Source organism: Heterocephalus glaber, unplaced genomic scaffold (genome assembly GCF_053883595.1).
Source record: "Heterocephalus glaber isolate CG9 unplaced genomic scaffold, H.glaber_assembly_v1.0 deba00001226, whole genome shotgun sequence".
Lineage (NCBI taxonomy): Eukaryota > Metazoa > Chordata > Mammalia > Rodentia > Bathyergidae > Heterocephalus > Heterocephalus glaber.
Window position 1 is genome coordinate 179,005 of NW_028258219.1, and position 16,125 is coordinate 195,129.

The 16,125-nt window shown below is 65.9% G+C and overlaps 1 protein-coding gene across 6 annotated transcripts; it reads left to right on the plus strand.

The window, feature by feature from the left end:
* Positions 1 to 7,847: 7,847 nt before the first annotated feature.
* On the plus strand, positions 7,848 to 14,412 carry Agxt (alanine--glyoxylate aminotransferase). Of its 6 annotated transcripts, XM_013066967.3 has the most exons (11): positions 7,848 to 8,305; positions 8,401 to 8,593; positions 9,395 to 9,459; positions 9,929 to 10,029; positions 10,271 to 10,341; positions 10,746 to 10,830; positions 11,450 to 11,545; positions 11,880 to 11,949; positions 13,307 to 13,402; positions 13,642 to 13,770; positions 14,128 to 14,412. In XM_013066967.3, exons 1-11 carry the CDS (start codon positions 8,075 to 8,077, stop codon positions 14,233 to 14,235), a joined length of 1,245 nt encoding a protein of 414 aa, XP_012922421.1. In that variant the 5' UTR covers positions 7,848 to 8,074; the 3' UTR covers positions 14,236 to 14,412. The 6 variants fall into 6 exon arrangements, with proteins under 6 accessions (XP_012922421.1, XP_087066958.1, XP_012922423.1 ...); XM_087210832.1 differs by lacking the exon at positions 13,307 to 13,402 and having other exon boundaries at positions 7,852 to 8,305; XM_013066969.3 differs by lacking the exon at positions 11,450 to 11,545 and having other exon boundaries at positions 7,852 to 8,305.
* The last annotated feature ends 1,713 nt before the right edge of the window (positions 14,413 to 16,125 follow it).

Sequence of the window (16,125 nt, forward strand, 5' to 3'; positions counted from 1 at the left end):
AGCCACAAAGGCAGGCCTAGTTGGAGGTCCTGCTGGGCCCAGGCACCCACCTTCCAAACACCTCCCGCCATCAGGCATCGTGATGGGATGAGTCCCCCCGAGAGCAGGTGACAGCCCATCAGGTGCACACTGGCCGGGGTCCAGCATCCAGAGGCCCAGGTGACATCCCAGCCCCTCTTCAGGCCAGCTCAGCCAGCCTGCCCTGCAGCCCAGCTCTATCCACAGAGGATGTCCGTGGGAGGCTGCTGCCCTGGCCCTGGCTCAGTTTCCTCATCTGTACAAGGGGAAGGAGCCTCCACTCTTCAACGGGCTTGAGGAGAGGCAGAGCCACAGTCTGGAGGACTGAGGACAGGGCTCCCTCAGGCTGGCCTAGAGCAGCCCAGAATCCAGCTTCCAATCTGTGATTTATGTTTTGCCCTTCCCACGTGGATCTGCCAAGGCAGGGGGCCCTGCTTTCCCTGGGGCTCCCAGGGACCTGTGGTCCCAGCCAGGCCAGCAAGAACCTGCTTCCTGTTAGCCTCTTGGCTGCTTCTGGCCGTATGTGGAGTCTTAGGGCTTCACAGTCCTGGAAGGACAGTGTCTAGGGAGTGGTCAGCCAGAGCCCAAGGCCTCAGAACACTGCCCCGCCCACATGCACCAGGTCAGGGCAGCCTGGAGGGGACATGAAGACATTCTCAGGACCCCAGCCAGGGCAGGTAGAGGCAAGGGAGGACAAGATCTGAGCGCGGACCCCTGGGACTTCTAGTCTTGGTCCATCTTCTGTTGCTATAACTGACAACTGCAGGCTGGCTTATTTATAAAGGACAGGTTTCTGTGGCTCAAGTCGCTGGAGGCTGGAAGTCCAAGAGCCAGTTGAGGCTGCCCTGCTGCTATGGAGGAGCCGCTCAAGCTTGGGCTTAGGCCTCTCTCCGTCCTGTTACAAAGCCGTCCAGGGCCCCACCGGTGACTCCATGTAACCCTGCCCCAAACATTGTCACTCTCTGACTTTGGGGACTGAGTTCGAGGCATAAACACCCCAGGAGTACAGCCCAGCCAGGGGGTGGGCCGGGTGGGATGTCCTGGGGGCCTTCCCAAGCTCCGCTCCTTTCCCACCTCCAGCCTACTCAGGAGCCTCCGGCTCTGGGCTCCTGAGAAGGTGAAACTCTGGGCTGCTTCCCTCCCCCGAAGGAGGCCCCTGGCAGGAAGTGAGAGCCCAGGGTGGCGGGCAACACACACCCTGCCCCTGCAGGGAGCGTGGCCGGGGCCTCATGGGCTCCTGGCCTCCTTCGAGACCAGGCCGGCCCCTCCCCGGGCACCATGGCAAATCACTTCCCTCTCGGGCTATTTCCACCTCTAGACTAGAGATGCCCTGGATCAGATGCTCTGACGCCTCGTGTTACCATGTCCCACCCGGGGGGAACTGAGGCAGGGTTTGGAATGAGGCCTTCCCTTGAGCAGGAGCAGGTAGCAGAAGCCCACCTCCGTTCTGTTGAAACACAGGGGCTCAGGCCTGGCCTGCTTGGCTACACCCATGCCCTGGGGCCCAGGATGCCTCCACACCGACCAACCTCAGGACCTCCAAAGGTACTTTGCAGGCAGTTGGGACCTCTGTGCATCTCTGGACAGGCTCTCAGATGACAGGAGGGAATTAGGTTAATTCACTGTTATAATGGCATTCAGGGTCTGCAAGAAAATGTCCGCTTTTTTACATGCACGTGAGAAGATTTGGCTGAAAACATGATGTCTGGAGTTGGTGTCAAAACTTGCCAGGAAAATAACACAGGCAAGTGCTGGGAACAGGGCAGGGTCAGAGGGGCCTGAGAAAAGCAACAGGGCTGACAGGGTGGCAAGGGCAACTGCAATGTGCAGGGACCACGAGGCCCCACCTGTGCGTCCTGCGGGGAATTTTCCTCTCAGCTGCCTCTGCTGCCCCATGAGATGGCACGTCCCAGTCCGGGCTGGGCCTGACGGGCATGTGGAACTAGAGGGAGCCCCGTCTCTGCCTCCTGAACCAGGCTCCACCCTCAGCCACCCCAAGGTCCCCCTCCAACTGCACCTGCAGAGCTCAGCTGCAGGCCTCCGAGCCACAGTCCGTCCTTGACTGCAGGAAGCCAGAGAAGCCAGCCAGGGCAAGGGCAGCTCTGCAGTGTGGAGACAGGGCAGAGGCAGCCGTGCTGTGTGGGTCCACAGTGTGGCCGGACGCCACCGAGGAGCTGGCTTCAGGGAGAGCCAGGACAAGTCTGGGGCTGTCCAAGCGGTGCAGCAGGGTCCCTGCAATGTAGACCAGACCCCTGCGGCTGGGTGGGTCTCAGGGTGGACCCCGCTTTAGAGAGTCCGTCCAGCTGCCCCAATGGTGGGGTGGGGTATGGGGTCAGGGGCTCTGGGAGCTTGAGGAGACCAGGGAGGCACACCCGTCGGAGGGGACCAGAGGCGAGGACCCCACAGGCGTTTCCTGGAGCCCAGCAGGGCTTGGGACCCACCCAGGGCAGCTGGCCCACCTTCTGGTCAGTGCAGACCCGGGGTCGGAGCCGGACTCTTGCCCTCCATGCCCATCCTCTCTGTGCCCTCCCATTCTGGAGGCTGCTCCCAGCCCCGGGGGCGCCGACCTTCAGACCCTCCTGGGCCTGGCGCCCACTGCGCCCCTCTCTGCTCAGAGGGCTCCTGTGGCCGGATGAGCGCCCCGGTGAGGCCCACCGCCTCCTCCCACCGCCTCTCTCCGTCCCATCTGTTCCCAGACCCCCCACAGGAGATCACTGCGCCTGCGCTCACAGAGTGCACGCCCAGCCTCCCCAGTCTCGCATCCGTTCTGCAGGGTCTGCGCCCACAAGTCGCTGCTGAGCCGCCCTGGGTGGGACTAGGGTGGGTACCGGACTTGCTTCTCTGGACCTTCCTGTAGCCCTCTGCACCTGGTGCAGCCCACCGCAGCCTATTGGGAGGTCACTGTGCCCTGCTGGACAGGGCAGGGCCTGTGCGGTGTGGCCACAGTGTGGCCACTGGGTGTCGCTGTTTCCAGACCGCTCATGTGCAGCCCTGGCCAGAGGCTCCTGTGCGTGATTCAGAGCCCCAGCCCCAACTCTGAGCCTCAGGGAGCCCAGGCTTCCTCTGGCCACTGTAGATGTGGGTGTCAGACAGATGCTTGCCACACAGGGCCACTGTACTCTAGGTCCCCCAGGGGCTAAGGTAGGACGGGATGTCAGCCAGGCCCAATGTTAAGGCAAGGATGGTGCTGCCAAGCACTGCCAAACCCTGGGCCAGATCAGCCTGGGGAGATTGGTGATCCCAGGGGCTCATCCCTAAACTCTGGAGGTGCAGCCAGCCAAGTGCCCGGGATCCCACCTTCGGGCCCCAGAGTAGGAGCAGGCAGGGTGGAGACAGGTAAACCGGGAGGGCTGCCTGCCTGAGGGGGAACACCCCCCCCCACAGGCCTTGGGGATACCTCCTTCTGGGGGCCCCAGGGGTAACAAGGACTCGGGATGGGGGAGCTTGTGCGGCCAGGAGGCAGCCACCCCCTCTGATCCCACGTGTCCAGTGGGAGCTGTCCAATGCCCTGGTGTGAGGCCCTGCACAGGCCGTGCCCTCACCTGCCTCTCCGTGGTGGGTCAGCTGCGGCCTGGTGGGCAGGTCCCGGGCACAGACTGGGCGCTCTGCCTGCTGTTTCCCCAGATCCTGGCCACAGAGAAGCGAAGCCAGTGGCTGGGGACAGATCACTCAGCCCCTGTGCACGGGGACAGTGCTGCGCAGGAGAAGGGCCGGGAAGCTAGAGAGGAGGGCCGAACCAAACCAGGGGGGTGGGTGGACACCCAGTGCCCTGGGCAGCGCTGGCCCCGGAAGCGGGTGGCAGCAGGCGGCGCCTCCCCTCCCAGCTTCTCTGCCCTGCCCCCAGTTGGGCCTGGCACAGCTGTCAGCCTCCCTGCCCGAGCTGCCTACCTCGTGTCCCACGCTCCTCGGGGCCACAGACACCGGTCACAGCTGTCTCTCCCGGGCCAGCATGCTGGTGCAGTGAGCCCAGGCTCCTCTCTCCGCCATCAGAACTGTTTATTCTCATCAGAGAAGCTTGGCAATGAATGCCGAGGAGGAAGCTAGCTCCTCTCCCAGGATGGGGCAGAAATGAGCCCCGAGTTTGTCTGGGCCTCATACAGTAATCAGGGCCTAATCAAGAATTAATTAGCCAACCTGGTGGAGCTTGCCTGCGGTCCCAGCCCTCAGGAGGCTGAACCAGGACAATCACTGAGAGTTCTATGCCAGCCTGGGCTACGCAGTGAGCCCCTGACTCAAAAGAAAAAAATACAGATAGATAGATAGATAGATAGAGATATAGAGATATATGTATTAATCAGGGCTGAGGGAAGTCAGTTTCCTGGGCTTAAGACAAGCCAATGTGCCTGTCTGTGTAGTCCCTGAGGAGACCCGCAGGATAGAGCAGTGTGGGGGAGCACGCAGGGCCAGGGGCAGCCGGGACCCGGGGCCTGGGGGGCTTCTCTCACGGGATGCCTAACAAATGTGTCCTAAAACCCCTGAGGTGCAGGTGAGGCCAGGGCCCACATCCCCCCACGAGGCAGAACCCGGCCCGGATGGACCTGATTCCTCTGCGGGCGGGTCGGTCGGGGAGGGCTCTGGGGAGGGCGCGGTTTCGGGAGCCCCAGCCTTCGCGGCCTGGGAGCTGGGCGCTCCCCGCTCCGCCCACCAGAGGGCGCCGAGAGGCGCCGGGGCCCCGCCCGGGTTGCGGGGCTCTGAGACTGTCTCCCGAGAGCCCCTTTGCGTTTGCGGAATCAGTTTCAGAAGCCGTCGGGGTGTAAGAAGGGCGGGATGGACGAGGAAGGACCCAGAGGTTGTGCAGGAAACGACGGCGGTGCTCGGAGGAGCCACGCCGCCGGGCCAAGCGGGAGCGGGAGGGTCTCCGCAGAGGGGTCCGCACCGACAGGGGCCCAGGACGAGACCCGCGGGCACAGCCGGGCTCCCCAGGTCCTGAGGCGGAGCCCTGAGCTGCGATGACAGGACAGACTGGGAGTCGCGACCACGGTGCGGGCGGTGCGCCCTCAACCTCCAGGAGCGCCCTGCCCCCCTCCCTCCTGCTGACCCGCCCGGCCACGTGGCCTGTCCATCTGGCGTCGCCGTGGACCCCAAGGCAGCTTCGTGTTGGGGCTTAAGGGTCTGAGGGAGGGGGGCTTCCAGGCCTCCACCCTGGAGAGGCCACAAGTCCGTGTCCCGTCCCTGAGGCCGTGGAGGACGGGGCCTCCTTAGGGTGACCCCCCCAGGAACATGGCTGGGGAAGGTTCCAGGTCCCTGGGCCGGAGAGCCTGAAACAGCCTCCTCGGAGTTTCCCGGGGAACCTCGGGGCTTGCATTTTGATGAACCTCGAGTGGAAATCAGCGTCGGTGTTAACTGGGTCTGATTCCAACGTATAGGAGCACCTGGGTGTATTTGCTCCATGTCTGTCTGCGAAGCCCGCAGCGATGATTAGCAGATGGAGACCGCACATGGCCACTGGACTTGGGGTGAAAAGGCGGAGCTCCTGACCACCCCAGGCTGAGGTTTGGGCCACATGTCAGGGGCAGGAGCTCCTCAAACATCTCCATCCTGGGGAGCTCTACCAGGCTTTGTTCCCGCTGTCCCGAGCACAGGCACAGTTCAAGGGGCCCACGGAAGACAACACAGGACCCTGCACAGCCTGCAGCCCCCTGGTTAGCCGCAGCTGCCACAATACACAATGACGCAGCACCCGGGGACCCCCAAGTGGAAGAGAACAGAGCCCTCAGGAGGTCCCAGGCCCCCACACCCAGCGCTCACTCTTCCAATGGACCTGCACCGTACCCCACCGACTCGACTGGGGACAAGGCCGTTCTGCAGATGGGGAGCAGCGTGGCTGTGCACCCCTCACCACAGTCTCACACTCTTCAGGGCCAGGGTCTGCTCAGGGGTGCTCCGGGGCTGGTTCTGCCCAGCTCTGCCACTCAGAGCCTGGCCTGGAAGTTGCCGGAATGGGGACCCCCGAGGCCCTGTGCATGCCCTGCACCAGCCCAGCAGCCCCCAGAGCCCTGCCCTCCGCTCAAGGCTGGGGCTCCTCGTCCCTGCTGCTGTCAGGCGTGGGCTCCCAGCCTCTGGAGGCTCCTCCGGCCTGGATGTCAGGACAGGCGCCTCAGCCGTGGATTGAAGCAGCACATTGTGGAGCCAGCTAGGAGCCCTGAGTTAGAGCCAACCAAGAGCACAGGGCCACGGGGCGCACTGCCTGGGGAATACAGGAGGCCACAGCCAGAGCGGGGTCCCGCAGCTCCATGTCGGTTGGAGGCTACGCTCCCTTGTGGTGCAGTAGGGAGCACCCACCTGTCCCACCAGGGGCTCACTCCACTGGAGAACAGAGAACCCTGGGGACCACCCTGTGTGGGAGGTTGAGGCCTGCGGCCTGGCCCCTGTGGACGCTATCTCGGTAGCTGCTGGGAGCTGCATCGCCTAGGCAGGGAGGCTGCAGCTGCTGGCCGGGTGGTGCTTATCTCCAGGGCGATGTCACCCCACCCTGCTGTGCTGCTGGCAGTGGGTGAAGCTCCCAATCGGCTTGCAGGCTGAGGCAACGCCTTCCCTCCTTGCAACACCTCACCTGACCCCAGCGGTGTCAGCACCCCAGGCTCCCTCAGACAACCCACCCATCTGCACTGCCCCCCTCGCCGGGGCCCAGCTCTCAGGGCCTCCCACGTGCCACCTGGGCATGCATAGCGGGAGGCCCCGCCAGAACGGGGTGGCCATGAACACGTGGTGTGACAACCTGGAAGGGCATCTAGGATCATCTGCAGACTCACATTCAAACAGTGGGGACAGCTGGGGCTCCGAGAGAGCGCAGCCAAGAGGAGTGAACATCCAGACAGAGGAGCCTGTTAGTGGCAGTGTGTGCAGGGGCTGGGGACAGCTTGGGAGGCCCCAGGCAGCTGGCCAAGGCCAGGGTCCAGGGAAGTCCGGTTGTGGATCAGCAGAGTATGCAGGCGGGGAGGGGCACAGGCGGGAGGCCCCCGGCCCTGCGTCCCCCGCCGAGGGTACAGCGATGGCTTGCGGTTGGCACAGAGCAGAGGAGGGGGTCGCGCAGGGCTGGGAGGGTTGGCAACGCCGACTCTGGTGGCCGGAAGTGAGCGCTGTGCCAAGCAGGGAGCGGGGCCAGGGAAGCCCCGGGCCAGCCCCTGCCTCCCTGGCATGGAAGGACTCGGGGCTTGTGGAGCAGCGGCCCCCGCAGGAAGCAGCAGCCCCGAACCCCAGGAGGAGATGCACTGGGCAGGATGTGTGGGCTGCAGAGGGCACTGGCCCTCACCTCGTCTCACCAGGGCCAGTAGCCCGCCAGGCTGCTGAGCCCCAGAGACCCAGGAGCTCGGGCTGTGCGGATCCTTCCGCCTGTGTCCCCAGGTGCTTGCCACTGGTTAGGGTGAGCCCCGGACTGGAGGGCCTGGGGCACAGGGGGACCTGGGAAATGCTTCTCCCAAAGGGTCAGGACCCAGTGTGTACCCTGTGGGTGACTGGGTGGGGGTGCCAGCCTGGAGTGTGTCAGTATGTCAGTGTGAGCACAAGTGAGGGTGTATGTGTGTGTGAGAGTGGGAGCTGCTGTGCTTGTGTGACCGTGCGACGGAGAGTGTGTGAGTGGGGTCTCCATACAGATGCCACACGCACACTCGCCGGATGGAGCCCCAGGGTCAGCACCCTGCACCCCACCCCACTCCCGCCTGCACCTGCCTCTGGTAAATAAAGTTTTGTTGGAACCCAGCCACTCCCTCTCTGCTCTCAGACCCGACAGCTCCCACAGACTGGGCACACAGCCTGTGTTTGCCCCCAACCCTCCGCCACGAGCCTTTGGACTGCTGAGCAAGCAGGATCCGCCTGGCTGGGCATCCAGGGCTGCGGGAGCCTGAGGGGCTGGGAGGCGACTGCCCCTCACTCCAAACCGCTGCTCTTTGGACTCCGGGGGACCCCCGCCCTGAGGTTCGACACCCAGGCTGCTGGGCTTGACAGCAGGACAAACACTGGCAAAGGTTCCAGAACAACAACAGCGGCATGGTGCGGGGGACAGCGGAAGTCCATCGATCGCCCTCACCTCTGTGACCAGCGCGGGGCCAGCTGGACGATGTTCCGAGCACTGGCCAAGGCCAGTCCTGCCCTGGGGCCCCTGGCGGCAGGCTGGGCACCGACCATGGCCTCCCACCAGCTGCACGTGGGCCCGCCGGAGGCCCTACTCAAGCCGCTCTCTGTGCCCAGCCGGCTCCTCCTGGGCCCCGGCCCCTCCAACCTGGCCCCCCGGGTCCGGGAAGCCAGTGGGCTGCCGCTGCTCGGGCACATGCATAAGGAGACATTCCAGGTAGCCGGCTGCCACCCGGGCCAGTCTGCGAGCCGCCCCCTGCCTGCTCAGGAGAGGCCAGAGCAGTGGTGCCACCATGTGCCCACTGCCCCCAGGTCATGGACGAGATCAAGCAGGGCATCCAGTACGCGTTCCAGACCAGGAACCCCCTCACACTGGCGGTCAGCGGCTCGGGACACTACGCGCTGGAGACGGCCTTGTTCAACCTGCTGGAGCCAGGGGACTCCTTTCTGGTCGGGGCCAACGGCATATGGGGGCTGCGGGCGGCGGACATCGGCAAGCGGATAGGTGAGGGAGGCAAGGGCAGGTGGGCCCTGGCCTTGCTGGCCTGGCAGCGCTCGCCTGTCCACCCTCTGTGCCCCTGCTCCCTCCTCCTTCAGGCAGTGGAGCCCGGGCCCCAGATTTGGGGCGGCTGTGGGGAGACCACGGTCTCCTGGTCTGAGCCCTGCAGCCCTCAGGGTCTCCAGGCGTTTCTCTGCTGCTTGACAGGAGGGGGTTTCAGAGCTAAATCCTCCCCCAGTCTCAGAAACAGCCTTCTTCCTGGGCCTCCCCACACACTGAGACGCACAGGGCCGGTCCTCCCCAGGCAGGCGCTCACAGGCTGGGAGGGCAGGAGTCAGTACCGGCTGGTGACACCCAAGCCCCCAGTGCTCTGCAGGGTCCACACGGCCGCCCTGAGGAGGGGCTGCACAGCCCGTGAGGGCCCTGGCCCCTGCCAGTCCCTGTCAGTCCACGCTGTGTTCCAGGGCAGCCAAGGTCGGGCCGAGCAAGGACTGAGGGGACGCGGCCTCTGGGCTCTCTACCTGGTTGTGGGCCTGGCCCCTGCCCCAGGAGCCCTCGGCTGACAGTGTGACGGTCACTAATCCTCTGTGCTGGGCTTGTGGAGCCAGGGGTGCCCGCTCTGGGGTGGGCCCGGGGAAGGTCGGCCCGGAGCTCCAGCCCAGCAGCCCTCCGGGAAGCACAGCCTCACTGGGCACATCCTGCTTGCCCTGTGGCCCAGCCCTGCGTGCCCCTCGTGTGGGCAGCATGGGCCCTGGTCCCCAGCGCCATCCCTGCCGTGAGGGCTCCTCAGCTGCCTCCCGCCTGCAGGAGCCCGCGTGTACCCCATGACCAAGGAGCCTGGAGGCCACTACACGCTGCAGGAGGTGGAGGAGGTGCGGGGCCCTGACCCTGGGGCTTGGCCAGGAGGCAGGGTGGCATCAGGGCCAAGGGGCTGGCTGGGGCAGCGGCTGGCCCTCTGCCTTTCTAGTGACCAGAGCGGCTGCAGGAGAGGCACTCGGTTATCTGAGGACAGGCGGGATGCTGGTGCTGTCTGGCAGGGAAACTGAGTCTGGATAATAGTCCTGTTGGCAGGGCCAGCGGGGCTGGAGGAGGGGGCAGATGACAGGGGCGGGGCTGCTCCTGACCCAGCCACAGCCCTCCCTGCTCCCTGCTGGGCAGGCCAGTGGTGACCCACAGACTGTGGGGCACTGTGGGCCCCAGCGGCCCCCACAGATTTCCTGGGCCAAAAGCCCTCTTTGCCCAGATGGCCCAGGCCAGTGGAGGGAGGGGTGTGTGGGGTGGCCCTGCCCTGTGCCCCCAGGAAGCCCATGGACTCTGCCCATGCGATCCCTCTGCCCTCAGGGCCTGGCCCAGCACAAGCCGGTGCTGCTGTTCCTGACCCATGGGGAGTCTTCCACCGGGGTGCTGCAGCCCTTGGATGGCTATGGGGAGCTGTGCCACAGGTGGGCTGTCCCCGAGGCTGGCGGGGTGCCGAGGGTGCTGGCAGAGGGCGGCCTGACTCTGTGCCACCGGATCCCTGCGGCCCCTGCCGCCCAGGCTGCCCCTCCAACACACCCCATGGGGACCCTGCGATGGGACAGGTCTGTGTCTCGATGCCTGGGCGGGGTCCTGGCAGTGCCCCCCAAGGCACCCCAGAAGCCCCATGCTGCTTCACTCCACCGCCCTCTGTGCCCACCCCTCCAGGTTCCAGTGCCTGCTGCTGGTGGATGCCGTGGCGTCCCTGGGTGGGGCCCCCATCCACATGGACCAGCAAGGTGGGCAAACCCTGTGGGCCCCACTGCCCCTGGCTCAGGCCCTGTCCCCACACCGGTGCTCGCTGGTGCAGACATCCAGTTTCCGTTACTGCCACTCGATGCCCAGGGGCCCCACCTCTTCCAGGGCCCCCAACACAGGATCCCTGGGGACGCAGCAAGGCACAGTTGGCACTGGGGCGGGGTCAGCTCCCCGGGGGAGTGCGGGGGGCCTCGGAGCTACAGCAGGAAGGGAGAGACAGCACTGTCCCCAGGCACCACATGCTGACCGGAGAGAGGGAAGCTCTGCTCAGAGGCTCCAGTGAGGCCTGAGACTCGAACCCAGGACTCCCCTCCTGCACCCCCCTCCACCGGACGCAGCATGGGGCTGGGCTGGGCCAACCCTGACCGGAGCCTGTGCTCCCCAGGCATTGATGTCCTGTACTCCGGCTCCCAAAAGGTCCTCAACAGTCCCCCGGGCACCTCCCTCATCTCCTTCAGCAGCAGGGCTGAGTGAGTGAGCAGGACCCCCCGCCCGGCACAGATGTAAGGGTGAGGCCGGGCCGTGCGCTCTGACCCGGAGCTGCCCTCCCCCTCTGCACTGACTGCTGCCTCGAGTCTGGTTCAGAGAGAGGTGGGGACAGGCTCAGCAGGGGTCACCGTCCGGCTGCAGCCAGGCCACTGGGGCAGCTGCAGAACTGGGATTTGGGGAGAGGCCAGGACCCTGCATGGTACCCCAGGGCTCAGACACCGGGGGGCCGTGGGGTCTGACCCGGAGCTGGGGGCCCTGGCTGCACACACCCCTCATACCACAGATGCCTTAGTTTCCAGAGGGGCGGCGCTGGGGCTGCACAGCCGAGGGCCAGGCCTGGGGCAGCACTGGCGGGGCTGCCTGCTCAAGAGAGGGGCCCTCGGCTCGACCCTGATCCCTCTCATCTGGATGGGGTGGAGTTGTCAGCACAGTGGACCCCTGGGGCTTTAAGCGAGTGGCCACCCTTGGTGACAGTGGGGGCAGAGGTGAGAGGCTGGGGACCCTCCACCGGCGTGGGCCCGCGTGGTCCCCGGGCCAGAGCGTGGGACGGGCTCCACCACCGCCAACACACAGGGCAGCCCTCCGGGCCTCTCCCACCAGGCGCAAGGTCTGTGCTCGCAGGACGAAGCCCTTCTCCTTCAGCATGGACGTCAGGCTGCTGGCCAACCTGTGGGCCTGTGACCGCAAGCCCAGGATGTGAGGCGGGGCCGGGGTCCTGCCCTCTGGGGCCCACACTGTCACGAGCAGCCTCTGAATCCCTGCCTTCCCAGCCGCAGTTTACCCCTCAGGGCTAGGAGAGGGTGAAGCAGGGCTCGGCGTGCCACAGCCAAGACAGGGCACCCGGGCCTGCTGGCTTCCTGTGTGCTGGGCCCTCGGTGGGGAGGTGGCAGCCCCTCCAGGTCCCTCCGTCCTTCCGTCCTGCTGCCCTCCCAGCAGACCCTGCCTCGACAGCTCTGGGCTGCTGCCTGGGAAGGGGCTGCTGCCGGGCCAGTGCCGGCCTGGGACGTGAGCTGGGCCCCTGCCGCCACAGGTACCATCACACCACGCCTGTCGTCGGCCTGTACAGCCTGAGGGAGAGCCTGGCGCTCCTGGCGGAGCAGGTGCGTGGAGGGCCGGGGTGGGCGCCTGCGGACAGCTTCCCCTGGCGCCCCCAGGCTGCTCCAGGAAGCCGGGCGAAGGCTCCTGGGTGGCAGGGGTGGCCGGCAGGGAGGAGACAAGGGCACTACCCAAGAGGCCAGCGGTGACGGCCAGGCTCACTGTGTGCACGAGGTGGGCGCCCGGGAGGACAGTGCCCAGGGACAGAAGGGACAGGCAGGGATGCAGGGGACAGGGGCAGGCACCACTGCCCAGCAGAGCCCGAGCTTCGGGGAGAGGGAGCTGGGGCTCCGACGGGCACCGGGCAGGGCAACACGGCTAACAGAGCTTGCCGAGCCATGGTTGGCACCTGGGCAGTCCACGGTCACCATGCATCTGGCCAGGGCTCTGGCCTCCTTGTGACAGGACATGCCTGTGGGCATTGCAGGACCAGAGCTGGGCACCTGAAGGGGCAGCTGGCTTCCTACAGACGCCTCATGCAGTAGGCACTGGCCACCACCTGCCAGGGCTGCCTCTCGGGCCTGCTGCCCTGGGCACGATTCCCACAGGAGTGCCAAGGACAGGTCTCCCCACACAGCACACATGCATGGCAGGGACAGGGTCACTCCCGGGCATGCGCAGCTCCCAGGGCCCCAGAGCCAGGCCGGTGAAGCTGGGTGTGACCAGGGTGACGGCTCTGTCCAGAGCCGAGTCACCAGCAGGACACAGGCCACTTGTAGCTGTGGGCCATCAGCCGGGCAGGACAGGACAGGAAAGGCAGCGAAGCACTGCCCACTCCCTTGGTCCTGATGTCCCCAGAGGGGCTGTCGCCACCAGCCCAGAGGCGAGGAAGGGTCTGGAAGGGCCCCTGGCATGGCCTCTGTGTTCCCCCCCCGGTGTCCCTGCGTCAAGCTGCTGCTGCAGGGCCGGTTGGAGGCGAGTTGTCCATGTGCTGGCGGTCACCACGCCATGCGTTTGTCCCTGAGGCCTGAGGGCTGGGGCTGAGCCAGGGAGGAAAGAAGGGGCAGAGGGGCAGGGTCACAGGAGAGGGGCAGGCACCCAGGGGGTCAGCGGACAGCAGCCACTGCTGGGCGACCTCAGGGCTGGGGGCAGTTGGGTCACATCGGGTCGGAGGAGGTCTAGGACTCAAGGACCACCCCGGCTGGAAGAATGGCCTGCTGTGGCCCAGCTGCCCGCCGTGGGGCCCCTGCCTCCTCCAGTGCACCTCCCTCTGCCCTTCTGGCCCACACTGTGCCCTGCTCTAGGCTGGCCAGCGCCTCGCCCACCACAGCCCAATGGGGCCCTAGTGGCTGCACAGGGCTGGCCCAGTCTGCAGCTTCCACCCACGCACGTTCCCTGCCCGCCAGCGCCCCCTTCCCGCAGGGCCTGGAGAGTAGCTGGCAGCGGCACCGTGAGGCCTCGGCGTACCTGCACAGCCGCCTGCAGGGCCTGGGCCTGCAGCTCTTCGTGAGGGACCCGGTGAGGAGGGGCGCAGGGCAGCAGGACGCAGTGTGGTGTGGGGGCCGCACCCGAGGGGCGTGTCCCACCCTAGGAAGGGCCTTCGGAGCCCCGGTCTTCAGGTGCTCCAGCTCCCCACCCCGGAGCCCCGCGGCCTCCCCACTCTCCCCAGGCAGCCAGGAGGGCGGGTGGCCTGGGTGACGCCGTCAGGAGGGACATGCAGGAGTCCGGCTGTGCAGCTGAGCAGCACACTTCCGCAGGCCGCCCGTCTGCCCACCATTACCGCTGTGGCCGTGCCCGCAGGCTATGACTGGAGAGACATGGTCAGCTACATCATGGACCACTTCGGCATCGAGATCGCGGGCGGGCTGGGGCCCTCTGTGGGGAAGGTGAGGGGCCTTCGCTGTCAGGGCCCTTGGCCTGAGCATCAGACTCGGTCCCACACTGAGGCCCCTTTGCCCTGGACCCCGTGGGATCCCAGGGCCGGGACAGCAGGGCCGGCCAGGGGACCCTCCTCTCCGACAGCGGGCGTTCTGCCCTTCCCCAGCCACTCCCAATGTCCTTCCTACGTCCCCTGCTCTGGGAAACCTCAGGCCTGGGCCTCGAAGACTTGCCCATGCAGCGATGCTGAGCGACCTTCGCTGGCCACCCGCCGGCCCCTTCTCCAGCTCTGTGCACAGTGGGGGACCTGGCCTGGCTCCCTGGGGCTGCCTGGCTCCTGGAGCTCTGCTGCCTTCGCCCGCCAGGTGCTGCGGATCGGCCTGCTGGGCTGCAACGCCAGCCGGGAGAATGTGGACCGCGTGGCCGAGGCCCTGAAGGAGGCCCTGCAGCACTGCCCCCGCAACAAGCTGTGACCAGCCGGCTGAGCCTCCACAGGCCGCAGTGGTCACCAGGCCTGGGGCCAGGAGGGCTGCCCTGGAGCCATCTCCCTCCAAGCGGGGCCACGGGAGAAGGGTTCACTGTGCTCTCCACAGAACTGCTGTTCCTGTGGCCACTGGCCTCTGGGACGATCAATAAAGTGCTGGCCAGCACCTCCGCTGTGGTAGAGCCTGGGGGGTGAGGGGCAGCCCCTGTCCTGGACCTGAGGGCAGATCCTCCCTGGGTGGGGGCGGTCACCCCACCCTGGCCCAGAGGTCACACCCTGACACACGTCCTCACATGTGGCCCCAGGAGAACCTCTAGGACACCCATTCACCTGGACCAGGCCCTCAGCGCTCAGCCACGCCTGTGCTGCTTGGTGCCTTGGCCTCTGCCCCACCCCTCACTTCCGGAAGTCTCTGAGCAGCCCAGTCACTTGACCCCCCCAGCTCCACCTGCCGCTGGTCCCCAGAGCCCCGGGAGGAAGCAGGAGGGGGTCTCCTCTTGTCCAGGGAGGCTCCCTACAAGGATGGGGCTCGGCCTGGCTCTGTCCCCGCCCCAGCAGGTAGGGCTCGGGCCCCTTGGGGTTCCCTGTGACCGGAAGAGATGGCCCTGAGGCCTTCAAGGACAGACAGGGAGGCGAACGGGGGGCGCCTGGGAGCCAGTGGGCCCTAGGGTGCCTGAGGCCACATCAAGCCTCTATCCCCAGTGCTGCACGGCGTGGTGTGGCCTCCACCTGCAGGCACGGAGCCGGAAGCCAAGCCCAGCACTTCTTCCCTGAGTGTCCACAGCGGACACCCCCGGCACTGCCTTCCCATCTCCGGGCGCTGAGAGGCCATAAAAGTGTCTGGAGGGCCAGGAATCCAGACAGAGGCCCCTTGGCCCCAGTCCTCTGAGCGCCCCTCGGAGGGCTTTGTGGGCACAGCTTGTCCTCGCGTGGGTCTGGGCCGGTCCCTGGGCGTCTTTGAGCCCTGTGCCTGCCACGGGGCCAGTTTGCCTTGTTGGTGAGCGTGTCCCCTCTGGGGTGGAAGGACACTGGGGTGCTGCGGGGCCTATAGGACAGGGCTGTAGGATTCCTGAGCAAGGCTGTGCCGTGCTCTGCATCTCGGGGATCCAGGGGTAGGAAGTTGGGGTCAGGGTGTGGCTGGGCTTCACAGGGCTTTCTCTAAGAGCTTCGGGCTGCCTCCCGCCACGCTGGGTGTGCCTCTGCTCTTTCGGGTGTGACGCTGCATCTAACTGGGTTAATTTGCGATTCCTGCGGAAAATGGTGCCTGGGTCTAGTCGTGTGCTACTGGCCATGCCTATACCTGCTTCCGAGAAGTGCCTGTTAGAATACGCCTTGGATTTTCGTCTTCCTGTTGACCTGCGGTCGCTGGTTCATGCCTCCCAGCTGCAGTGAGGCCGCAGACTCCTGTGTGTCTTCCCTGCTTCCTGCTGGAGTCTCCAGGCCAACGCGTGGCCTGGTGGAGGTCTGCTCACGCCGTTTCCCCTCTCGGCCTGCACTATTTGTGCTGGTCCCAGAGTCTTTCTGACGCTGAGGTGGCGACTCGGAGACTTGGTGGGTGAGCCCTGGGTGCCGTGCCTGATCCCTCACATCCGCTGTGCCCTGGAATCCACAGCGACACCCAGGTGTCCAGGCATGTGACGCCGACTCTGCCGGCCCAGCTGCTGACCGCCGCCTCGGCAGGAGCCCTGGCTGCATGTGCGTGGCTTTGGCCTCCGTCCGAGCCTTGGCTGTCTGCTGCTGCCAGTCCCTCGCTGTCCTCACAGAGACACTTCCTGCCCTAGATCCTCTGAATATCCCTGTGATCTGGGACTCATCTTGTCCATTTCTCCAGATCAGCCTGCTGGAATTTCCATGGCAACAGTCCAATCTGTGGATCAGG